Source organism: Larimichthys crocea, chromosome XVI (genome assembly GCF_000972845.2).
Source record: "Larimichthys crocea isolate SSNF chromosome XVI, L_crocea_2.0, whole genome shotgun sequence".
NCBI lineage: Eukaryota > Metazoa > Chordata > Actinopteri > Sciaenidae > Larimichthys > Larimichthys crocea.
The window spans coordinates 9,600,761-9,624,562 of NC_040026.1; the positions used below are offsets into that span (position 1 = coordinate 9,600,761).

At 39.1% G+C, this 23,802-nt stretch overlaps 5 protein-coding genes across 9 annotated transcripts; 2 read left to right on the forward strand and 3 right to left on the reverse strand.

The window, feature by feature from the left end:
* The first annotated feature begins 71 nt into the window (after positions 1-71).
* ube2ib (ubiquitin-conjugating enzyme E2Ib) lies at positions 72-5,787 on the forward strand. The gene is made up of 7 exons (XM_010736248.3): positions 72-231; positions 1,734-1,812; positions 1,942-2,025; positions 2,374-2,446; positions 3,179-3,288; positions 4,780-4,859; positions 4,975-5,787. Exons 2-7 carry the CDS (start codon positions 1,747-1,749, stop codon positions 5,036-5,038), a joined length of 477 nt encoding a protein of 158 aa, XP_010734550.1. The 5' UTR covers positions 72-231; positions 1,734-1,746; the 3' UTR covers positions 5,039-5,787.
* Positions 5,154-9,640, reverse strand: LOC113747893 (interleukin-21 receptor). Its single transcript, XM_027289602.1, has 8 exons — positions 9,484-9,640; positions 8,507-8,639; positions 8,215-8,411; positions 7,930-8,087; positions 6,999-7,182; positions 6,827-6,911; positions 6,663-6,741; positions 5,154-6,585 (listed from the first exon to the last, which is right to left on the reverse strand). Exons 1-8 carry the CDS (start codon positions 9,599-9,601, stop codon positions 6,097-6,099), a joined length of 1,443 nt encoding a protein of 480 aa, XP_027145403.1. The 5' UTR covers positions 9,602-9,640; the 3' UTR covers positions 5,154-6,096.
* Positions 9,641-11,539: 1,899 nt separating this feature from the next.
* Positions 11,540-17,215, reverse strand: si:dkey-220f10.4 (tubby protein homolog). Of its 3 annotated transcripts, none has more exons than XM_027289285.1 (13): positions 17,107-17,215; positions 16,605-16,666; positions 15,433-15,592; positions 15,082-15,309; positions 14,842-14,967; positions 14,508-14,669; positions 14,261-14,421; positions 14,009-14,170; positions 13,796-13,908; positions 12,313-12,427; positions 12,107-12,205; positions 11,850-12,021; positions 11,540-11,751 (listed from the first exon to the last, which is right to left on the reverse strand). In XM_027289285.1, exons 2-13 carry the CDS (start codon positions 16,644-16,646, stop codon positions 11,618-11,620), a joined length of 1,674 nt encoding a protein of 557 aa, XP_027145086.1. In that variant the 5' UTR covers positions 16,647-16,666; positions 17,107-17,215; the 3' UTR covers positions 11,540-11,617. The 3 variants fall into 3 exon arrangements, with proteins under 3 accessions (XP_027145086.1, XP_027145085.1, XP_027145084.1); XM_027289284.1 differs by having other exon boundaries at positions 16,605-16,663; positions 17,044-17,159; XM_027289283.1 differs by having other exon boundaries at positions 17,044-17,159.
* A 13-nt stretch (positions 17,216-17,228) lies between these two features.
* cfap119 (cilia and flagella associated protein 119) lies at positions 17,229-20,301 on the forward strand. 3 transcript variants are annotated; one of them, XR_002042126.2, is made up of 11 exons: positions 17,229-17,309; positions 17,899-18,022; positions 18,111-18,164; positions 18,319-18,353; positions 18,462-18,527; positions 18,631-18,794; positions 19,117-19,187; positions 19,292-19,408; positions 19,550-19,628; positions 19,879-20,032; positions 20,124-20,240. XR_002042126.2 is itself a non-coding variant. In XM_010736251.3 (11 exons), exons 3-11 carry the CDS (start codon positions 18,147-18,149, stop codon positions 20,276-20,278), a joined length of 783 nt encoding a protein of 260 aa, XP_010734553.1. In that variant the 5' UTR covers positions 17,229-17,309; positions 17,899-18,022; positions 18,111-18,146; the 3' UTR covers positions 20,279-20,301. The 3 variants fall into 3 exon arrangements, 2 of the variants coding, with proteins under 2 accessions (XP_010734553.1, XP_027145087.1); XM_010736251.3 differs by having other exon boundaries at positions 19,955-20,032; positions 20,124-20,301; XM_027289286.1 differs by having other exon boundaries at positions 18,467-18,527; positions 19,955-20,032; positions 20,124-20,301.
* A 15-nt stretch (positions 20,302-20,316) lies between these two features.
* On the reverse strand, positions 20,317-23,769 carry phkg2 (phosphorylase kinase, gamma 2 (testis)). The gene is made up of 10 exons (XM_010736252.3): positions 23,532-23,769; positions 23,150-23,261; positions 22,886-23,061; positions 22,739-22,793; positions 22,572-22,637; positions 22,063-22,226; positions 21,879-21,969; positions 21,629-21,782; positions 21,377-21,502; positions 20,317-21,288 (listed from the first exon to the last, which is right to left on the reverse strand). The coding sequence occupies exons 2-10, from the start codon at positions 23,242-23,244 to the stop codon at positions 21,043-21,045; spliced, it is 1,173 nt and encodes a 390-aa protein (XP_010734554.2). The 5' UTR covers positions 23,245-23,261; positions 23,532-23,769; the 3' UTR covers positions 20,317-21,042.
* Between the last annotated feature and the right edge of the window lie 33 nt (positions 23,770-23,802).

Sequence of the window (23,802 nt, forward strand, 5' to 3'; positions counted from 1 at the left end):
ACTCAAAAACGCAAACCGTCAGAAGATAAACGCACTGCCTTTACTTCCTAGGGGTATTTAAGCGAAGACGGAAGTAAAGGACAGATGACCGTTTCGCTTCGCTGTTTCTGTGTCTAGCTTGAGTCGGAGCGGGTGGTTTTTCAGGAGGGAAACTTTGCAAGGTTTAACGGGATTTGGGCACGATTAACACATTTCGCTTATCTACCAGAGCCAGTGCAGCCATACTGAAAGGTAGGAGCGCGCCTTAATTAAGCAACATGTTAATTTTGTCGTGTATCGTGATATTTTACCCGCTTCAGTTTGCGCCATTTTCGCTAGTTTGATAATGCACAAATGTGCGCCTTTTAGCTCTGGCGTTCTTTGTCCCTATTCTTTAATGGATCGTGATATGGTTCACTCCTCTGGGATATTTCACATCCTCGTTTGCCGTTGCGGAGCAGATGTTATTAAGCGTTTAAAAGAAAACGCAGCGATGACTTTTCTCTCATCCCTCCACACCTCCCCCCCTAAAAAAAAAAAAAATGCGTCCAAAATCAAGTGCAATTGCGCATTTTTTTGTGCTGCATCAGGCCGTGTCAGACGCTAACAGCGCCAGCGCCTGTTTTAAGACACGGAACGATTCTGGCGCACATGAGTTAGCTTGTCGAGCTAAACCGGCTAGCGCTGCTAAATCAAATAGCAGCTTTGATTGGTGAGTTTGCGGACGTTTTGCGTTGACAGTAAGTTTGCGTTAAAGCTTAACGAACACGAGAGAAACCAAAAACGTTCATGGTTTAATTTCTTGGGGCCCTGAAGTTTGAACACCAGGCGCAAACGAAAAGAAGTAGCAGGAGACCTGTATCACCACCGGCTAACTTGGCTAACCCCGACGTGTCGGCTTAAAAAGACACTTTTAAAAACACGTTTCTGCTCTGCTGGTAAAAACAGACTAACACCTCGAGTTGGCTGTGTAATAAAGAGCACAACTCCACCGCTGCAAAGTTAGTAAATACTGCGTGGACAGTGACTAGTTACTGCTAGTAGCTGCTGTTTTGTTGCCGTGCCTCGTTGTCATTAGAGCATCGTTGCTATAGAGATCAGACATTCCAATGGAGGGTCTTAATTAAAATTGCTAATTAGCTTTGCACCTCTGCTATAAGAAGACATAGTCAGAGTGAGGACAGGGGGATGTGTCCAGGTGATTTAACTGATTTAATACACCTGCATCTTTAGAGGATGGCTTCATTAATTCACCTGTGTGTACTAAAATGTGCGTAGGAGGCTCTTTACTGTGTGCATAAGCAACTGGAGCTGATCACTGGAGCTCACTATATGCATGATGTCAGGTTTTTATACTCGTAATACTGTAATATTACAACTTTAGATCACTTTACAACATATAAGAGCGTATCTCTCATTATTGGCAGTTGTTTTTGCTCGTGTTCAAAAAGCAGAAACTGCAAAAACACCTAGTACTGCCGTCCATCCTGAAGCCCAACATGCCTTTTTTTAAATTTGTTTTTGTCAGATCAACAGTTTAAAAATCCAAAGATGTTTCATTCAGAGTGGTATAAAGAGGCACAAAGCTTGATAAATGACATAATTTTAAGTTTTTAAGGTCTTTAAAAAAAAAAAAGTGTTGTTATTATTACAAAGTCACTTCATGTTTTCAAGTCAGAGACCTCACTGTCAGGACAGACCTTGATGTTGGGCACGGTTTCATGTAATTGACTTGACATTCTCTCTTGTTACAGGAGTCCACACATCATGTCAGGCATTGCATTGAGCCGGCTTGCCCAGGAGCGCAAGGCATGGCGGAAGGACCATCCTTTTGTAAGTAGCGTCTTATGAGACGTACCTGACATCTCGTATACTGTCAAGTCCTCTAGTAAACGCTGATGTCTTTACTGCTTGTTAACTTGTCTTAACTGCAACTGCGTGTCCTCTTATTCAATTTTTCAGGGATTTGTTGCTGTACCAACAAAAAATCCAGATGGAACCATGAATCTCATGAATTGGGAATGTGCTATTCCTGGCAAGAAAGGGGTAATGTTGTTTCTTAGTCTTATTTGCATACAGTAGTACATATTTTGCTTTGCAAAGCAAACCACAGTTGGATAAGTAAGCTGTATACGACAATGGCGTTTCTTTATCAGCTTCAAAAGAGCATGTATCGTTTTGCATCTTTTTGTAGTGAATGCCATCAAGAGTACTGACCTTAAATTACAGGGACCAAAACAGGTTCATTCTTAGTAACAGCGATGAGTCTTAAAACTGCTTTTTAGATTTTTATATTTTTTTTAACAAGGTTTTTCAGAGTTATTTAGTGGAAACGTGTGTGAATGACATGACGTTCTGTTGAGAAGTTAATCTAACGGTCGCGTGTCTCCTCAGACTCCGTGGGAAGGTGGCCTGTTCAAACTGCGCATGTTGTTCAAGGATGACTATCCTTCTTCACCTCCAAAATGTGAGTTACTGGGTCTGCCCTGTGTTTAGCATAAATGCGCTGTTATTATGCTGTAGCAGATGCTCGTAGAAATCTATCTGCATTATTCAGTTTGCCAGTAGTCAGGTGCACATCACATAAGCACATTTTGCATTATCAAGCATGGTTTCTATCTTGACACTGGCAGTAATGCTGTAATTATACTTAGTAGGCTGTGTTCAATCTAATCTAATAGTCTCACTGCACACCACTCAGTCATTGTAAAGGATCATTTTTAATTTACCCATCTATTTTGAGTTCATACGATATGTTTTGGATGTTGATTTGGTTGTCCTAACCAATTCATAATCATGCTCTAAACATGCATCCTTTACTCAGTTTTACAGCATTGTACAGCATTTTCCAGTAATGATTTAAGAGCTGACTCAGCCGTGGCACTAAACCAGTTGTCACAATTTAACTGTTCAAACCTGAAAATACCACACTGGCTTCTTGTATTGAATAAAATAATTACATTATCACTGTGGGGTACTTAATAATTTCAGGACACTCTGATGTACGGTGTTTGTAATATCCAGCAACAGGTTTGTTGTCTGAATGTCACATTTAAAATAACATTTAGCCTTTCAGTGGAAGAATTCAGTCAGTTTATACTCTGAAAAAGCCGAGTGACATTTGTGGAGTTTGTTCATCTTGTCTGACATTTGTAATGGATCCGTAACATAAGTGCACCTATGTGTGTGTGTTTTTCAGGTAAATTTGAGCCTCCACTCTTTCATCCAAATGTGTATCCATCAGGCACAGTATGCCTATCTATTCTAGAGGAGGACAAGGACTGGAGACCGGCCATCACAATAAAGCAGGTTTGGATTGCTAAGCGCACCTCATTTACATTACAGTGCTTGTTTCTTATTTTATTTATTTTCTTTCTCATCCTTGTTTGCCCAGTCTTTCTGGTTTAACCAGTTTTATGGCACCGGTTTGGCTGCCTACGAAACTTGCAGACCAAATGCGTGCAATGTAAAGTCATCTGACATCATGCTAATCAGCCGACCAAATCTGTGCATTGCGATAAGCATTGCGACTCAAATCAGCGAGTGAGACACGCACACACGCCAGAAGAGACGAAAGGAGAGAGAGAAAAGTCAGAGAAAAGTAATTGCACATGGCGTGCTCTAAAAAGACAAAGTAGACGGCGAAAACGGCTTTTAATCAAGAATGGGCTCTTGCATATTCATTCTACATGACAAAGCACACAGCATCTTTTAGGCAAATAAACCATGTGCGAGCCCCGTACGATCAATGCAACAACGTGCTCACAAATGTTTCCTTAAATATTGTTGATGTATTGAATATACAACATGTTTTGACCATTTTTCCTCTCTAATTTAATACCATACTTTAGAAGAAAAACTTAATTACTATGGGTGCTTCTCGTTATTGTAACGTATGGCTCTTCACGTCCTCATTTCCAACAACCCAGAAATTAGTTTGCCATCCACCATCATGGAGCATCTGCCAATCCTCTAAATGCACCTTAACGCGAGGGAAGGCTTCTGGAGGAACTGAGTTGATGGAAATGTGTCTGTTACACAGAAGACGTTGGCATAAAAGGACGTAATTTATCGTCAACAAAATGGGAAAAAAAAATTCTTATAGCTCTTACTTTGCAGTGTCTACGTATAATGTACAATAATACAACAGTTGCATGGTGAGATGCAGTATAATGTGCAGTTCCCGTGTGTGTGATAAACACTTGATAGGATCATTTCGTTGCAGAATGTTGTGGCATCACACAAAGCAGCAGTTTTTTTAGTTTTTTTACAATATTTAATTTTATTATAATTAAGGTTCAGTTTCATTCAGGTCAAACAGAGTCCGTGTGCTGCTGTGGTGTATGTTGGCTCGCTGGAAGGCCTTTACTGCACTAAATGGAAACACCTGTGTGACCCTACTACTTCATGTCAAAATGGCCGCTGTGAAACAGGTCCTCCGTCCTCGCGTCTCCGTCTTCAGCATAATGAAAAGCACCCAAAGTGTCCCTTGGTGGTCCTGATTGTGGTGCTGCTACACTCATTTATGTCTCATCATGTTCATCTTGAGACTGAGTCACATGCGACCCCTAGTGGTATAATTTACAGTTACTGGTCCAGTATTTGGCTCAATACCAAACCAGTTTGAACATTTAAATCAGTGAGATCTAACCCAAATTAATGTGAAATGTAGAGGAAGAAGGCTTATAACTTTTGTGAACGTCATACAAACAACAAATTATAAGCAGCCGCATAAAGAAATGCAAAACAGATAAATTGAGTTTGAAATCAATTTGTCTTATTGGTTCGTTTGTTCTGCAGATCTTATTAGGTATCCAAGAACTCCTAAATGAACCAAATATCCAGGATCCAGCCCAAGCAGAGGCTTACACAATCTACTGGTGAGTGACATTAGATTCATTCAGTCACACTGATCAAAATATGATTTTTTTGTTTCTTATTTGAGTGATCAGAGAACCATGATAACGGCTTTTATTTCTTTTAATCTCTTTCCAGCCAAAACAGAGTAGAATATGAAAAAAGAGTTCGAGCACAAGCCAAAAAATTCTCCCCCTCGTAAGGGCGAAGACTCGCTCCGCTGCGGCAGAAGGAATGGGTTTAACAAGAATCACCTCCCCGCTCAGTCTCTCAATGAATGTGCTCCTCTCACATCAGGACTTGCTTAAAGACTTCTATTTAAACTCCACACATTCTGTGCCATCCGTTCTTCTTTGACCTATCTTTTTTTGTTTTGTTTTGTTTGTTTTGTTCTTAATTGCCAGTCGGCGCATAATGCTGGGAGGGGATGGGTGCTTCAGCACCCTGGTCATTTCTTTTTTTAAACATTATTGTCTTATGTGGTGCAAGGGACACAGCTCGGTACCAGTTTCATCAACTCCATGCAAGCTGGCTCTCATCAATGTTCAAGGAAGAAAATGTCTGTTTTATTTTGCTCTTTCACAGGGTCTATTCCTTTTGCCCCCCCTCTATCCCCCCTTTATTTTCCATAAATTTAATGTAAAATTAGCTTATTTCATTGTCAGTATTTCAACTGCTGTATAATGAATGGCACTTTTATACTGTTGTATCTCACTAGTGTCTCTAGATGGCTCTGTCTAATTCTCTTTCCCAGGTTTTCTATTCAGCATGCTGTAATATATGATAGAATCTGCTGCCTTGGCTGTCTTTTTGTTATTCAGAGTGTTTGCTATGGAATAAATAAAATGGCCATGATGACTGAGGCAGGTAGGCTTACTTCTGTATCAGACTTTAAGGTTATATGGTGCTTTGTTCATGTATGTGTTGGCGTAAATAAAACTTTCTACAAAATGTTTGCCTTTTTCTTTATTACATGAGTAAAAATATACAACTTAGTCTAGGGTTAAGCAACAAAACAGACATGATATTGATGACTGAACTAAGAACAATTGTCTTTAGAAGTCATTTAATGCGATCAAAAGGTTATGCAATTAATATATATGCATGATGTACATTATGCGTAACGCTATGCAAATAACATAAAGGCCAAGTACCTCTCTATTTATATATGCAAGTTACTTGCAGTTGATTTACATTTGCTTGTATAAGTTCAGCTTTACAATGTCTTACTGTCTAGTCACTACATGCAAACACATCAGCTTATGCTTCAGCAAGTGCGTCCTCCACCCCTATGAGCTCTGTCGGGCAGGGTTTTGTTGACAGGCTCTCCTGGAGCTGGAGCGCCGCTGGGATCGGACTAATCTGCTGGAAGGCGCTCAGGGTGCAGTACTCATTGCAGTAAAAAGGCGGGTCCCTCTCCAGGGACGTGTGGCTACAGAGCCAACACCCCGAGTCTCCTTCAGCAGGACTCCCAGCCAGCGAGCTGAGGGTCAAACTCTTAAGTGAGCTCCCTTGAGCCAGTGGAGACATGGTGCTTACAGCGTACGGGATCCCCAGGAGGGAAGTATCGCAGCCTGGGTCAATTATGTTGCTGTATGTGCTGCCCTCCATTAACTGGTGATGAAACTCTGGCTGGCTCTCCTTCTCCACCTCCTCGTGGACATCCTGTAACTTGGTTAGCACGTCAATTTGGAGCGTCTGCTCTGCCTTCAGCATGTCTGCCGTGTTTTCTTGTGTAATCACCCAGCTCTATAATCACACAGACATTGTTTGAGTACAGTCTCGTCAGATGATTGTTAGTATTTTGAGTTGCAAGCTGAATTTACCTTGAAGTCTCCCTGACAGTCACTGTACAGGGTTTGGAAATAGGGTGCTGGAGTTGGGATGAAGGCCCTTTGCTTCCACCTGTGATGAATATAAAGATAATAATTAGTGTGGAGAATACTGTACATTTGCTGTACTGTGGTGAAAAGCAGGAGGACGGCCTTACCTTTTAACTGGAGCATAGCACAAAAGTAAGAGGAGTGGCACCGTCACACATATGGGGATGAGCACCTTGCCCAGCCCAATCATATCTGTGTGGACCATACATACAGTAGACTATTTTAAGTTTCTCAACAACCTTGAAGATGAGAACTTTTGTTTCAGCTTGGATGACTTACCATCCACAGCTGGCTCTCCCAAAGTCTTCCAGTAGACCTCAGAGGACCAATCACTCCACTGTCCCTTGAAAACAGAAAGATCAGGTCTGGACCGCACTCTGGCAGCATACTTTGTGCCTGGTGCAAAATTTTCATCATCCACAGAAAAATGTCTGTTGAAGCGGTGAATATCTTGTGATGTCACCTGAAAGAAATAAACATGCATGTAATGAAACTTTGTAACAGGAGATTCAGTCTGTTATTACAAGATATGGATGAGAGATCTCAATTTATCTATCATGACCTTTTTCAATGCAAATATTTTGACAGGTCATCACAGAGGGAAAAGAACAACCAGTAACCTTTAACCTGAGCCTCCAAAGCCTCTCTGCTTCATTGGTTGGTATACTCATTTTTAACATTTGATTAGATGCATTTCTTTGAAAGGAGCAGAACCATAAAACCATAAATATGTTAAAGGTGCCCTTTTCTTGCTATGGCTCAAAATGACTGCGGTACAACAGAACTATGGGTCAAATAAAGTCTTAGTTTCACCCACAGACTATCACAGCCACATCGGCTGTATTAGTTCCTCTTTTTTTTAAAAAAAAGGTACCAGAAGATATTCAGTGAAAGCAAAATTACTAATATGTAAAATCTGCTATTGATAGTGGTTTGAGTGAAACCCCCAGACAGAGTGGAAAAAAATCATAATAGACAACAAAGAAAAGCAAAATGTGCCAATAATTATGAAATTATTTAAAATTTTACAGTTGAATTACTTTGTACATTGATCTGTTTTATCCTTAAAACATTACTTTCCATGTTTTATATTTAATCCATTAATCAGCTACTGATCTGCTGCCAATAAACCACAACTGTTTGTTTTTTATTCTCTTTTTCCCACCAACAAACAGCGGCCCATTCTTGCTTGGTTCTAATTCTTTCTTACTTTGTCTTTGTCTCCTCTCTTGAAGAACTGGAGCTGATAGTTCAGGCTATTGCCCATAGTGGAGAAAGAACTATATTGCTCATAGGTACTCTTCCAGGCGAAGCGCCATTGACTTGAGTTGTGGTTAACTGTGAGGCAGCACGGTGTGTTTGGTTTAACTGATGAGAGGACACATTGAAGACAAACATACACCAAAGGCAGGTTATTAAAAAAAGGGTATATATGAATATGTTGAGTGTCTGGATATTGTTAAACTTGTGGATATGAGAACAATATGCTCCTTACTGTTGTCCTGAGGTCTATATGCATTATTCAGCAGCTCACAGTTTTCAGACCCATCCTTTTTGTTGTGACAAAGTTTGATTTCAAACTCATCCAAGTCGTCTAAGAGGTCTGGGTAATCATCATCAGGCGGATTGGCTATTTTAACCGAACAGAAGTAATCCCCTTTGACGTTTGTCAGCATACACTTAAACTTCTCTCTGCACAGTGAGACGAGAAGAAGCAGTAATGAAACACACTCACATTTAAAGTCATCCATGATTAATGTGTTCCAATAAAAAAAAAAGTGCCTTACTGTTCATAAGTTTCCATGATGGTGAGCCAGTATGAGCTGCTGGTGTCTGAGGAGTTTTCTGATGGCGCGATGACCAGGGAGCAGTTGATGGTGAACAAGTAATCGTTCACACAGTGCAGATTGTGATGCACACCTGTAGAATATACAGGCAATGTTTTATTTGTTTGTCACAAGTCAAAACAGAGATTATAACTCTAACCCATCATACCGCTTAAAATATGCACCGCATTTAGTAATGTTTTAGTTAGTTCAGTAACAAACCATTATACATAAAAAAAGTAATGTGAGGTTGTGAACCCTTGTTTAGGTTTCTTTTCCATACCAAGACGAGCCCATTATGAAGGGCTTAATAGCATTCTAAGCCGCAGGCTTTATGCTTTATTATAAATATACACATAAATGTGTGTGTATGTGCGAAATAGCTTTAATTTAATTAAGACTTTAATTCTGGAAGATTAACACTTGATTTGTCTCAGTAGGGACTGCTGAAGCGTCATGATAACTTCATCTGAATCTCACAAGTCATTTTTATGAGAAAAAACTCTGGATTTAGTCTTTCTTCCATTAAAATCTAAAGTCTTTCCAGCCGCTATGAAGAAGAGGAACAATTACGATGACCAAATGACAAAATGACAAAAATGTGACCCTATTCTATAACTGTAAAATAAAAAGAACATGTATTAATGACTCCCCACCATCTAAAAGTGCATGTGTAGTGGTGTATTGTGAAATGAAAAAATAATAAATAATAATTTACAGTACTAGTTTTTTCTACACCTTACAGTAAGCCACGAACTCTTCAGATCTAGCTGTTAGATATATAAGTTAAACCGAAAGCCTCTGTGCAATTCAACTTTTATTGTGTATGTTGTAATATATATATTTAGTTATTTATTACAATCCAAGCAACCATGATGAGCAAGAATGTATAATATTTTCACATTTTTTATCATAGAAAATACTTGCAGAGACATAACCTGTGATAGGATTTCCGTGCAGACAGATAGTGGTAGACACGAGCAGAAACATGGTCAGCAGCCTCAGATTCAGCCTTGGTGTAGAGCACCAATCCATGGCACCAGACGGTCCAAACATCAAGCTCAGCCCTGAGAGGTCTCGATTAAGTCATGCTCTCTCGAAACTCTCATAAAAACTGATTTTAATATAGACTGGGAGGGAGGTTTCAGTCTGTTTTTTCACACTGATCACTATCACTCACGTGTCACTAGTGAAAAGGATGTGTTTTTTTTAAGAGAGCAGTTGTAAATGGAAAGTGCGAAGGGTAACACTCGAGTCACACAGCAACATAATTCTGACTGGTATTTTTATATAAAATGTTGTTACATTTTTTTCATGATCAGACTTTATTATAAGTGCTTTGGAAGCTGATTAAAATACAAAATCTGATCTTTCAGTGTCCTTGAGATGTCAGGCACAAAGTGGGAAGACGTTCATTTCACATGTCATAGTGAAATTAATACAACATTAAAGCAAAGTTCTCTGTCAAGCTGTACAAACAATCACCAATATCATCCTGTATTGCACACACTGTATGGCAACTTTGTCTTCATCATCCATCCATCACAGGCTCAGTTTGTACATCAATATCATTCAACTAGCAGAAACAAAGATTTCCCAACAGACAAAACACATCTTTAATTTTACATGGAGTGACAAGAAATTGGAAAATATCAATTATTTTGCAACACACAAAAGTGTTGTGCAAAGTATCATGCAGTCACTTGTTGTTGTTGTCATGTTGTGGTAAGTCTATAAAAGAAGAGCGCTGACGCTCTCTTCCTCTGACTTAAATTTATTGATTCAGTCTGAGGTGGGGGATAAAAACCCAAAAACATAATTTTTCCGAATAAGCCTGGATTTTTGGAACAAAAGACGAGGTTAGCAAAAGAACACCGCAACAGAACATTCCGAGTTAGTGGTGTGTCTGTGCTGTACACACAGTTGTGCTTGAAGTAATCTGCAATAGATCAAGAGGAAGTCACCATGAGCAAGCTGTCACTGTATGCAAGTTTTGTTCAACTGAACTGGCAAACGTGCTTACAGTTTTCAGTTTGATTTGGAGAGAACACGATTTATAATTAAATGCATTTTATAAGACTGTTAATTTGTGGTCCAATGGGGGAAAGGTACTGTTAACATGTGAACTTCATCATATGGGAAGTGTGTTGCAACAAATACTAGCGAAGGTCAAAAGTTGAGTTTCATTTTTTAAATATAACTAGCTTATACTTGAAGACAATTTGCACAGGAAACAAGTAAACACACAGAAGGTCATGTCAATGTGATAACAGAGGTTTCAGTTTAATTTGGGGTTGTTTTTTTTTTGCTATTAAAAATATCTGTGCACGCCTGATCACCTTACTTTACCACAGAGAATAAAGGAGGCCTATTTTTATTTGTTGAGAGCCAGAAGACAGACGTTCTGTCTGTGTGTGAACCTGTGTTAAAAATGTGCATGAGGCCAGCAATGTACTTGTCAAGAGTCTCAAGTTTTCTATGATGCGATATTGTGCAATAGCAGGACTCCCAAAATCATTGTCTCAACCTGCAACATGTTGCAGTTGTGCAACATCTGATATGAGTACTTTTTTTCAGTTTTTAGTACTTTGATAAAAATGTTTTAATCTTTGAGATAAAGACTTATGATGATAGCAATCATCTAGAGCTTGAGCGGGAATAATCTAACCGGTGAAGATGTGAGGTGATGATTGCGGAAGCAGAGCGTCTTAGGTCAGCTAAAAACAAAACAAAAAACACATGCTGACGTACAAATTGTGTATTGTCATCATTTAATATTTTACCAGTGGTGTTTACAGTTTTTCTCAATATTTTAATTGCACAAGTCCTTTTTACACATCTGGCAAATATAAAAAGAGACAATTTGACATATACTAACTTAAATGACTGTTTCCACCTCAGTACAAAATCAGTGGTGAAATAATACTAAAAAACAAGTCTAGGTCCATGGCATTTTTTTTTTCTGCACCAGGATACAAAACATGTAAAATGACCTTGTGGAAAATTAAACTTTAATCGTAAGTTTCTATCCAGATCAAGAATCTTGTTAAGCACCTGAGGCACCAGCACGGCTCACTCACAAGCTAGTTTGCCATCAAAGGATGACAGGGTGATGGCAAAGGCTTGCAGGGCACACATGGGGAAACTGTAATCCATTGAGAAGACGTCCTCTGCTACACGGCCAAACTGCATCACTATGTAATCCTCTGAAAAAGACATCAGCAAGAGTTGGTCATGTTATAAAGACAGACATTTTCCTTGTGTTTGATGACAGAAGAAGAGAGACAAGTCAGTCACATCTTACCATTGTCAGGGTGGATGATCTGGAAGTTCTTGACAGAGGCCTGAGTGACTCGTCCATGGAAGTTAAGCACGTATGACTGAGTCTGTTCATTCCAGCTCGGGGATTTGTTCATCAGAGTGACCAGTTTGTCTGTGTTGCTGTTAGCATGGCGGACCAGTAGAGTCTCAAGTTCCTATAATGAGGCAAAAATGTCAGTACCTCAGAAATATCTTACACTTAGTCATCACCTTTCTTTCTTTTCTTTTTTTCAAACATACGCTTTTTGGACGGATGGACACTCTTTCATCGTTCTCCATCATGCCAGGGATGATCACTGTCATTTTCCTGGGACCCTTAAATCCCAGCACATTTGTCTCCTAGAACACAAAAGCCCATTGTAGTACAGGTTTGTATCTCCTTATGTACTGAGTTAACTGGGATTTTGAGTGTGTTGTATTGGGATGAAGAGTAAGTTTAGACTCACATAGCAAATTGCTGCCAGCTCTTGCCGCACCGACTCACACTCTTTGATAAAAGGTTTTTTCTCTGGGTTTTCACCTCCATCGTAAACTGTGAACTTTGTACCCAGAACATTGGACCTGAAACAATGGAGTCTTATCAGATACAGGTTGAAGATAAAAATGTCAAGTTTGCAAAAATCAAGAAAAAAAAACAGCCAAGAGGTGCTGAAATGATTTCCTGAAACCTTTCTCTTTCTTTTTTTTTCTCCTCCCTATAATTGTTAAACGTTTACTTCAGCATGAAGTGTGTCCAACAATACAAGTATAAGGTGCAGTATAAACAGAACCCTGATCCCCTAAATTTGCTAAAAAAAAGCACATTTAGCCCAACTTGTCAGCCCACTTCGCATCAGTTATCTCAGGTGAGCTCAGGCCCAGAGAAGTCAGCAGTGTTGTTCATAAATGTCTTTCTATTTGCATCTAAACTTGCATCATAGATGCAATAGAATTTGTAAGCCAGTGCATTATGTCCTTATTTACATTTTACACAGTGTCTTGACTTTTTTGGAATCAGATTTTATTGTGAATCTTCCGTTTTTTTACTCCTGCTGCATTGGACAGGTGGAAGTGAATCTCTAAAGTAGTTTAATTATTTTAATTATAGCAGCATTTGCTTTTACAGAGCCCTTTTCACGCCAGATGATTTTACTTCCCATAATGAAAAAGCACAGGTGTTACTAATAACATTAACAATAGCTCTGTTCCATACCTCACCGCTGAGCCAGGCACAATTACCAGAGCCCTGAGACCCAGACACATAAATGAAATGCTGCTTTCATTAGGGTTATTAATAACACATGCGCTTTTACCTGCTATAAGTCAGAATGTCTGCCGTGAATAAGTGTCTCAGGTCCAGGTTGAAGAGCCATGATGATGATGACAATGCATTTTTGAATTTTACTGAATTTTGAAAGGGTTTCATAAATAAAAGATATCAGAGAATTTAATAAAAAGGGGAGCTTGGAATGTTTTAAAGGATCATGTGTAAGATTTAGTAGCATCTAGAGGTGTAGTTACATACTGCAACCCCCTCTACTCCTCCCCTTCCTGTTTCTAGTGTTAAGGAGAAACTACAGTGGCACAAATAAATTGAAAGGCCCTATCTAGAGCCGGGGTTTGTACTGGTTTGTCCTGATTAGGCTACTGTGGAAAAATGGCAGTGAAACATGACACACACTGAGGATGAGGACCTGCAGTGTCTGTAGATATAAAAGGCTCATTCTAAGGTAACAAAAACTGAACTATTCCTATATTCAGGTGATTGTACACTGATGAAAACATACTATTCTATTCAACCACTGCCATATTCTGTAAATAAAGCACCCTAAATCTTACAAACGTGACCTTCAACGTAAGTGACAACATGAAATTGTAGCCGTATATACAAGAAAAAAATCACCAATTAAATAATAAAGATGATTTTGTGGTAATAAAACAGAGTTCTACCTTAGTTTTCCTATGTAGCAGTTTGTGTCTCTGGACAGATTAGTCGGGTCAGTGGAGATGAGATAGTTGGATGTTTTGCACTTCTTCCTTTTTCTGCCTGCCATTAGAAACACCTTGGTGATGGCACAAGGAAAAACAAATATTAGAATGGACAGCGATAGACTACAATCAACATGCACAATAACTGGATGAATGTTTTTGCATGTTTCCAACCCTCTTGCCATCCTCCTTCTCCATGTGGAGGTAGTAAGTCGGGTAAATGCCCTTCTCCATGCCTCTCCTGTCCCTGGTGACTCGGCACTGGATCGTCACATCTCTGGGGGCTGGACGCAAAGCAAACTTCTCAAGATCCTCCACTGACATTGGCGATGTTGACTGCAATGAAAAAGAGTGAGAATGGTTTCACCACCAAACACTGTTTTATGCTGCTTTTGACAACACACCAAACAGCCTGTAATGTCTCACTCTTTCATTAGATTCACTGCCTGAAGATGAGCCCCCCCTGTGGTTTGAGTTGAGGGAAGCGATGCTTGGCGTAGTTTTCTCTGCTTTGTTTGTCTTTTTCTCCTTTTTCTCCTTTTCGTGGATTTCGTCATCCTTGCTGTCATCGCTTATTTGGCACCTGGCTGTGGCGAGAACACACTCAACATTAGGCTTTTCAACTTTATGGTATTGTTCTTTCTAAAATGCACTGGGTTAGATTATTGCTCACTTGTGTCTAGTTGTTTTTTCCTTTTAGGCGATTTAGTGACGACAGGCCTCTCTGACCCTTCCTCCTCTTCATCATCAGTTTCATTGCATTTATTCTTCTTTGGACTTGCCACCCCAACTGGTGACTCTATGTCCTGGGATGAAATCTCCAGTAAGTGTTTCTCTGTAAAAGAGGAGATGCTGCTATATTTTGTATTATGTGTGCATACTGATATGCAGGTAGTACTGAAATTAACAGCTCCAATAATATTAAAGCTTAATGCACATAGAAACATAGATAATTATGCACAGGGTATTGATACAGTATGTTATGATGAACTGAACATTGATGTTACTTTTCCGCTCTTGTTTGGTTGTCTTGTTTGTCTTCTGTGGGTCTTCAGATTCTTTCACTTTGTCTTTCTTCTTAGTTTTTTTCTCCTTGTCCTTCTCCATCTCCTTTTCATCATCCTGTTCCACCTCTGAAAAAGCAGTGAGCTGCTGATTTAGTGAAGCAAAGTGTTTCTGTAAAACACGTGCACAAGTCGCAGACCACACTGAAATGCATTCATATTAGTACAGTACAATATTCTCACGTTTAGCTTTTTCTCTTTTCATTTCTTTCTTCTTCATCTTCTTTCCCTCCAGGTGGGCGTCATTCTCTTCACACTTCACCTCTGGCTCTTTCTCAGTCTCCAAGTTCATTCTCTTGGGAGTAGCTGGTTTCTCTGAAGGCATCTCATCTAACATCGTGCTCGCTGTCATGTCACATTCACCCAGTGTGATCTCATCCAATGGATTATCATGGGCATGTTCAACTTGATCTCCAGAAAGAAAAGAAAAAAAACTATTAAATATTATTTAAGAAACTGAATATAATTGCACTAAACATTGAATATACAAACACACTTCTGCTACATGCAATAATCAGTTATTCTAATACTAACCACTCAGAGAAGTGTTGCTCAGGGATTGGCTGATCAACAGAGGTGTTTCATCAGAGCGTGCAGCTTTGTGCTTTCGGTTCTTTTGGCGAGTATCTCGATTGGCTACCACCATCTGAGAATCAGCCCTCTTCTTTTGCTGCTTTTTCATCAAAAGGGTTCGCTGTGGAAAAATTGAGTATTGAAGTCAAACTGTCAGTGTTCATATACATTAAAACACAATATTCATACATGAGTATAAAACTTTAATAGTGTTTCTTATCTCTTTATAGTCTTCTTCTCAACAAAAAAATTCTTAATGTGCAATTTTCTCACTCTGAATGTGTTATCTTTATACTTTCAGGTCTTATTTTACTCATACTTGTTTACATTACATATTGTTAGTTAGACTTTAAGCTGCACAAGGGTTTAGGTAGGGCAATTCATTACATTTTTCAAAACTTTATTTATTGAGTTTTGGTCATTTTCAATAAACAACAATAAAGCTGTATTATTTCAGATACAGTGTATACTGGTTAAAACTCCTGATTCTGGATGCAAGATTTTAAATGCAGGTACTCATGCATCGTTGTTACTGTTTACTACTACTACTATACTATTACTAACAATACTATTAATATTCAACAAGTATGTGTACTATTAGACAGGTACTATTAGTATTAGTACTTATACTACTGATTATGTGCAAGTATTATTATGCTGATCTTTTTTGTATCAAATCAAAGTTAACTGTCAACATAATGATACAGGTACAATCACAGTGAAATGTATATTTATGTATTTATTTATATATTACTCTACTAGAGATAAGCTTCTAGATAACATACTGTACAATGTCAACAAGTCTGCTCCAAACAGCAGGTGGTACTGACAGCCATGACCTCATGAGACTCAAGAAAAGCTTTATTTCTTTGCAAAGCTCTGTCTCAGTTTTAACCATTTGTTAGCCAATTACACAAATAATATCTTTCCATCTTTGCTCCACTGTCAACACAGGCATATATATGATAACCATATGTTTCTGATAAACACAGCTAAAAAAAATCTACTAACATCTAATTTGAAGTTATTTGAAGAGGAAGTGAAATCACAATTCTTGTACAAGTTTTAAATAAATATAAATATATCTGTGATCAATGGGTCAAAGAATCTACTAAAAATCCTCATTTCTTTACCTGGTTATCCAGCTTCTGTTGTCGTATATCGGGCTCCTCCATGTCTGAGCAAAGACGTGCTGCTAATTACAAAGTAGACAGTAGATAATTAAGGATACAGATGAAATCCAGCTTCAAAGTTGAGTGTAAGAAATGGTTGAGTTTCCAAAATAAAGGGGCAATTAAATATGGAAGCGGGTGTTTGTGCCACCCAGCCCCATCTGACAGCCTGTCCACCTGCATGCAGCAGAAGGCAAAGTGGATTACAGGGGGATAATGTTCTTAAACTGCGCTGCACAGCTCAGTCAGTTTGGACAAGGAGCCTCTGGGGCAAGGCGAGCTTTATGGAGATGCTATAAGGCTTAATGTTACCGCTGAAATCTTATACAAGAGGCACAGGAAGGTGATGCCCTGCACCTGACACACCGTTTACTACAAGGCAGCAGCCTGCATCACTTACCCAGGCGTATACACAGGCACAAACACGGAAGTCCTAATTGCCCTAGAGCTTTCCAGTATTTACCAAGCTTGTCTCAGGCACCGACATACAACATGCCACACAGAGTCGTTTATAAAATGAGCAGAAAGTCTCAGAAAACGTAAACAAAAGGTCGACGCTGGCGGGATCACTCAGGCAGGTTTATCTCGTTGCCATGGATACAGCTTCCCTGCAGCAGCGATGGAGAGCCGTGAAATCACCGTGTCTTTTTAAATACAAACCCTAACGTAACTCATGTATTTATTATGTGTTCAGCTGTGATATGTTATTCTTACACTATTTTAAAACCGGCTTTTTTTTTAATTGTATTGTTTATTTGTCATTATTAGCAGTAGCTTGTGTTATCTGTATAAGTTTATGCATTTGTTGCTTTTAGGTGTATTGAAGGATGCGCTATATTAACTCACACTACTTGTGCTCCTTTGGTTAGACCTATACCCAAAGTTAACTAGTAGTAGTAGTAGTAGTAATAGTAATAGTAATAGTAGTAGTATAGTTATATCCTAGTTGCAGAATAGTAATTACAGTGGTCAGGTCATTGTAATACCATGTAATAGTAAATAGCAGGGAAAGTTGTGGTATAATTTGCCTAAAAAAACAAAACAATTATCCTCTCACAAATGAAATGAAATGAAAATAGTTTAAATAGTGACGTTGACTCACCATAAATAGTGGACATTTGAATTAATTTCTTTTCTTTGACAATGTTTTATTTGATCAGGGTTTGTGTATATTAATATAGTTTTTTTGTTTGTTTTATATATATATATATGTTTCTTTTCTTTAATTATGTTTTTATGCCTTTATTTTTTTCAGATTTTATTCAGGGTGCGCACGCCAAACCGGAAACAGAAAGAAAAGGTGTATATATGTTGCTAGGATACAGCGAGGTAGCCAAACAGGAAATGATCCAGCTTCATTCAAGCGTGCTTTGGTCAAGGTAACATGGTAAAAAAGAAAACACACATGTTTTGTTAAAGTGTGTTTTGTGTTTTTATAAATCACATTTCTGTTTTTCTGCTCTGCAGTTTGATACATTAAAGTATCGGCTAAAGAAATAAAACATGGACACTAAAATAACGGTAGGCACTGCAATCCTAGTGATAAGTTCACTTTATTATCTTTTGGGTTTAATCATAGAACTGAAATATAAATATTTATATTAGCTTCTACTGGATACAACTCTTTTCTTCAATAGCTATTGCCATGTAATAAAAATAATGTTTTGTTCTGTAGCTACCACAGGCCCTGAAAGCTAAAGTGATGCTATGGTGAGAGCTGTTGTCTACAATCCAGATTATTTCACTTTTGTTTGTTTGTTGTTTTCCTTGCATTTTCCACAATTAAACATCATGTCTAAAACTGAATGGTGTTTTCAGGACAGATGTGAGCTACCATGACATGGAGGAAATCGACAAAATGCAGTCCATTCCAGATCTAGAGAGGTTTCTGCCCCTGATCATGAACAGAAATACATCTATATATTTATACACAATCACAGCACTGACATATTTTGTGTCACACTTATTCTCTCTCTTTGTGTGACAGTGTCATCTGCAGTGTGTTTGGAGTTGATCTCCCTGAACCAAAAAGAGGAGTCCTGCTGGAGCTGTATGTACAGGCTGTGCTTTTCTGCAGAGAGCGCAGCTTCAAGAAGGAACAAACTTCTGCCCTCTTGTCCATCATCAAATCCATCCATGAGGCTAATATAGGTAAGTAAAGTCATATAATTATTGGTATAATTAGTGATATTATCATAATGACTGCTGTGTAGTCTGCACTTTGAGATGGAACTGGCTTTTTTAACATGGGTGATGTGAAAAATCACATCAATCGTAACACTTATGTGACAGCTGACACAGTATATTTACAGTAAATACTGTACCAAAATATCCAATATATTATATGTCAAGTCCAAAGTCAAATACAACATAGGTGGTAAGACAAAATACAGTTTGTTATTGGGCAAATATTACAGATTAAATTGTTTGGATAATTGATTAAAATGTTTCTTAACTTTATGCTTTCTTGCAGAAACTCCACTCAACAATATAGACCAGTGTTTCAAATACTGCAAGGAGCTACTTCTCTGTCACTCAGTCAGGGTCTGTGAAACAATAAAAAGCCTTTTTTTACTCACAATATCATTCTAAAACTTTTCTAAAACATTTTCATGAATGTAGCGTTTATTTGTGTTTGCCCACTACAGCGGCCTCCCTTTAGTATCAACCTCTTCAGCTCTGAGGAGGTGAACTGTATCTTAAATTACATCCATAACAGCTATGTGAGACACTACAAACTCTACAAATATATTTTCACCCCACAGGTAAGAATCAGAATGAGTTAATCTGCTCAAATAGTTTCAAACAAGTTCTGCTGTCAGTCCTTTTTATTATATTTAATTGTAGTCCAGTGAAAATATATTTGGGGACAATAATGAGTGTCTATTTTTTTTTTTTTTTCACAGGTCAGACTTGATTTGTCATTGACTTACTCTGGGATTCCAGACCAGGATGAATCTACTACAAAGGATTCTTCTGCTCCAGGTAATAATTACAGAGTATCGACAGTTATAGTATCACAAACTTTGTAGGTAGCATGGAAACGATTTTTCAAAATGGGGGGATGGTAAATGTTGATAGACATTCAAAAATGTTTTACATTCTTGTAATCTCAATACCTTAAATTTAAGAACTTCTCATTGTTTTTGAAGTCCCACAAACATAAAAATGACTTCCACCCCCTTTCACAAATATGCTCAATTACACATAGAACAGAATATTTTTGATATTTCAGAGGACCTTGGACCAGGTTTATTAATACTTTTATGTATTCTTGCTGAACCTGATGCTAAAAAATGGGATGGAAAAAGAAACAGTACCAGGAAAGACTGACAGCTCTCCTCAAACACAGGAAGCATCCATTGCCGAGCCAGAGGGAGACACGCTCGGTAGGATCACAAATCATAAAAGGACTATGTAACAATAAGTCAAATGAACCTGAAACGCTGTATTGTAACCACTTAATTTCCTCATTTTCAGGTTCAAAATCAGAGCTGAAGTCACTCATCGAGAAAGAGGTCAGAGAGCAGATGTTGCTTGTGTCTGGACAACTAGATCAGCAAATGAAAGAAATTGTAGATCAGCACAGCAGAGTGCTAAAGTCTCCACCACTCAACCACAAAGCCAAAAAATAATGTATTTTGCAGGAGCACTCACACAAAACAAGTCAATGCAAACTTAAACATTAGTTTTATTATCAATAAAACCTTTTTTTTTCCACATACAGTACAATATATATCTGTTTTTGTACAATTACTGCACATTTCTCAGACAGGCACTTTCAGGAAAAGTACCACTCATTAAACTGAAGTTTGAACTGAGTATGGAATGGTGTTTGGTTAGTTTTAATAGGAAATACAGTCACAGACGGTCTTCACAGTTAATGCGAGTTTCCTATCGAGGAATGTGTGCATGCATGACAGCCACAAGATTCTCTACATCTCCTGGTACCAATTTGTAACGCCGTTATATCTGTATATCTGAACCTCATACATAAACAGCTATTAAATAATTAATCACAGTGCTTTATGTTCTCTTCAGCCACACAGTGCTTAGAAATGCATCCTAAATATACATAATACTAATACTTGTATGTGATGTGTTTTATCAAACGATTGTGCAATGTATCTCTACAGGGAAGTAGGACTGAAAACATGATGACCTGATGAGAATAGTTTCAAACAGCCACAAACTTGGATCAGAGTGTAGATAAGGAATGTGAAGTTATACATGCTTATCTTTAAGTTGAAGAACCACAGCACGCATGAAGGCATAAAAATATCCCGGTCCCTGAATTCACCGTCTTAAAATTAAAACACAGTAATGCAATGAGACAGACACAGACATGACAACACATGCAAATGTTTAAATATAAATCATTGTGGTTAAGAATGAGCTTTTATGTTTCAAAGTCCTCCAGGTCCAGCAGCATAATCTTAGCTGTGTTCTGAAAGAGGGCAGCTCGGTTCTGTTGCTCCCCTTTCTTCACCCAGTGCCCGTAGATGCGGAAGGCGCAGCCATCGATGAGTTTGCGGACACCGCGAAGGGAGTAGGGATCTCTGGCCAGCACCTCACGAGTCAGTGGACGAGCCCTGCGGTACTGGCTGTATATCCTGATACAGGCCAGCACAGTGACTATCAACACCTGAGAGGGCAAGACAGGAGAGCAGATGAGATGTAGATTTTTTTTTTCCCAAAGCAGCTGCCATAAAAAAGCCGAAATTGAGACTTACCCTAAATGTCTTTCTGGGACTGAACAGCCGCACATCCTCCTTCTGATACAGTCTGAAGAAAGGATGTCCTAAGGCCTGCTCTGCAGTGAGACGGGCAGCTGGTTCCACCACCATTAGTCTGGATATCTGAGCAGCAAAATGATTGTAAATAACTTTATAGTTATTCTATTTATGTTGAGGAATTGTTGTATCTTCCTTACTGCTAGGTGGAATTGCACATATTATTTCAAATGAAACTCTCATCAGTCTTACCAGGTCCTTCACAGTGTCAGACCTGTCATCCCACTCTGGAGAGCTGAACTGAAAGCGACCCTCCATGATCATCCTCAGCATTAGCATCTGTTTGCGATGCCAGAATGGTGGCGAGCCGGCCAGTAAGGTGAAAAGGATCACTCCACATGCCCACCTTTACAACAAATACATCAAAACGAGTGACATAAAATTAAGGAAAAATCATGCAAGATCACGCTATGTAAATGTTACTGACGACAGAAATACTTACAGATCAACCTCTTGGCCATAGCCTGTGTGCATTTCATCCATCGAACATTTCAATATTTCAGGGGCCAAATAACCAGGTGTCCCACAAAGCTCTAAGAGAAATCAGATTTTATAATCTCCGTCTAAACAGAACTTTAACATTGACCTTCATTTTTTATTATCCGTTTCATTTTATGCTCCAGTACCTCTGAGTTTCTCTCCAGGCTGTAGCTGCACTGAGAAACCAAAGTCAGACAGTTTGATGTGTCCCTGATCATCCAGCAGAATATTCTCAGGTTTCAAGTCTCTGTGGACGATGTTGAGGGAGTGGAGGTACTGCACGGCCTCCAGCAGAGCGCGCATCATACTCCTGTGGATTAATGGGGTTTTACAAAATGCATCAGTTTTACATGGTCTCATTCCCAGGCAGCCACAGGTTTATTTTAAGTCTAAAGAAATGTTCAATTCATGGAATGGAGACATGGACTATCGTGTGAATATGAATACTATTGTTGCAGAGATGTTCAGCAGATAACTTTAAAGACAACTCTTGTCTGTGTTTTGCTTGAAGCTTGTTTAAATACAGTATATACAATTTGGCATATGAGAGGCAACTAAAGCATGCAGAGACACAGTTATAAACCTTCAATAAGGCTAAACTCAGAGTGCTGCCAGATTAAATTATCTGATGAGGTGTGTTGATGCTGGAGCTCACCTGGTTTCCTTCTCACTTAAAGTAACTTTTTCTGTGAGGTAGTCAAACAGTTCTCCTCGCCTCATGCTGTAAATAAAAACAGGAGATTGATAATATCCTACAACATTCACATTTCAGGGAGGACTTCTAAAGACCATTGCACTGAAGCTACTTGATGTAATACTCACAGGTCAAACACCAAAAATATAAAGGTTGTGGACTCGTAGGAATCAATCAGAGTAACTAAAAGAAACAAAACGGAAGAGAGGGTGAACACTTTTGAATCTCCAAGAAGAGAAGATTTAAGTGTCCAAATGAGCAGAAGTCCGACATACTGATTGAGGAGTGTCCCTTCACCATGTTGAGGACTTGGATCTCCTTCAGCGTAGAGGTTTTCACCTCCTCCAGCTGCTGAACGGTCATCTTCTCCGCCGTGATCTCGATAATCTTCACCGCCAGCTCCTGACCCGTGTGTCTGTGCACACACCTGCGTACCACACTGCTCACACCCCTGTATATCATCGATTTAGAATAAGGCATGTGTTTATAATCCAAATGGACAACTGAGATTACATTTCAAGTCATTTTACTGGACTCACCTGCCAATCACCTCCTTGGGATCATATTTCTGGTAGAACTCTTTGGCCCCGACCCAGTCTGGTAATTCATCTCCAACAACGATGTCTTTGGTCATGTTGACAGGTTATTTATCTTAAAGCAAAAACAGTGTGTGGGTCAGACCTTGTTACAGTGCTGCGTGATTTGTAACAGGAACCAGTGAGCCAACACCTGACAAGGAAGTTGTTTGTTGTGCTTTAGATTAGCTGTAGTTGCAGGACATGCTTGGGATTTACTTATGACATTCAAATCTACTGTTATCCACACACATGCCCTTGGTCCATCATGACAGTTAGACAGCCTTGTCTTTGATGTGGCCTCGCTGCTGCAGCAGGTTCACTGACCGTGCAGGAAACTACTCACCATGCATGCAGTCAAAACGGCAAGAGGAAGAAGGAGACGACGATCAGAGGAATCAGTAAAACGGTGCCATCTCAAGCTCGAGGGGGATCTACCTGGAAGCCATACCTGTGTCTAGAGACGGTATCAAAGTTAATTTGAAGTCAACAACCGTCAGCTAGCACCTGAGCACTGTTTACATTCTGGTTACATTCCTGGAAACTGTCTGTTGCTTGCTTATTACAGAGTGTGGCCGTGCTGCCCCCGTGAGGCCGGAGTGAGAATAGCAGCACGG

Excerpts from the sequence above, each read along its gene's own strand:
- cfap119 (XM_010736251.3), top strand. Across the intron at positions 18,354-18,461 it reads AAAGCTAAAGTGATGCTATG|GACAGATGTGAGCTACCATG; the intron begins GTGAGAGCTGTT and ends TGGTGTTTTCAG. Across the intron at positions 19,409-19,549 it reads AATATATTTTCACCCCACAG|GTCAGACTTGATTTGTCATT; the intron begins GTAAGAATCAGA and ends TTTTTTTCACAG.
- si:dkey-220f10.4 (XM_027289285.1), bottom strand. The coding sequence starts at position 16,646 with ATGGAGGAGCCCGATATACGACAACAGAAGCTGGATAACCAG. Across the intron at positions 14,670-14,841 it reads AACCAAACAAGAGCGGAAAA|AGAAACACTTACTGGAGATT; the intron begins GTAACATCAATG and ends CCTCTTTTACAG. Across the intron at positions 12,428-13,795 it reads TGCTACATAGGAAAACTAAG|GTCCAATGTTCTGGGTACAA; the intron begins GTAGAACTCTGT and ends CCATTGTTTCAG.
- ube2ib (XM_010736248.3), top strand. The coding sequence starts at position 1,747 with ATGTCAGGCATTGCATTGAGCCGGCTTGCCCAGGAGCGCAAGGCATGG. Across the intron at positions 3,289-4,779 it reads CGGCCATCACAATAAAGCAG|ATCTTATTAGGTATCCAAGA; the intron begins GTTTGGATTGCT and ends TTTGTTCTGCAG. Across the intron at positions 4,860-4,974 it reads GAGGCTTACACAATCTACTG|CCAAAACAGAGTAGAATATG; the intron begins GTGAGTGACATT and ends ATCTCTTTCCAG.
- phkg2 (XM_010736252.3), bottom strand. The coding sequence starts at position 23,244 with ATGACCAAAGACATCGTTGTTGGAGATGAATTACCAGACTGGGTCGGG. Across the intron at positions 23,062-23,149 it reads CCCAAGGAGGTGATTGGCAG|GGGTGTGAGCAGTGTGGTAC; the intron begins GTGAGTCCAGTA and ends GATGATATACAG. Across the intron at positions 21,289-21,376 it reads GTCCCAGAAAGACATTTAGG|GTGTTGATAGTCACTGTGCT; the intron begins GTAAGTCTCAAT and ends TTGCCCTCTCAG.
- LOC113747893 (XM_027289602.1), bottom strand. The coding sequence starts at position 9,601 with ATGTTTGGACCGTCTGGTGCCATGGATTGGTGCTCTACACCAAGGCTG. Across the intron at positions 8,640-9,483 it reads GCACGGAAATCCTATCACAG|GTGTGCATCACAATCTGCAC; the intron begins GTTATGTCTCTG and ends TATATTCTACAG. Across the intron at positions 7,183-7,929 it reads AGAGAGGAGACAAAGACAAA|GTGACATCACAAGATATTCA; the intron begins GTAAGAAAGAAT and ends TATTTCTTTCAG.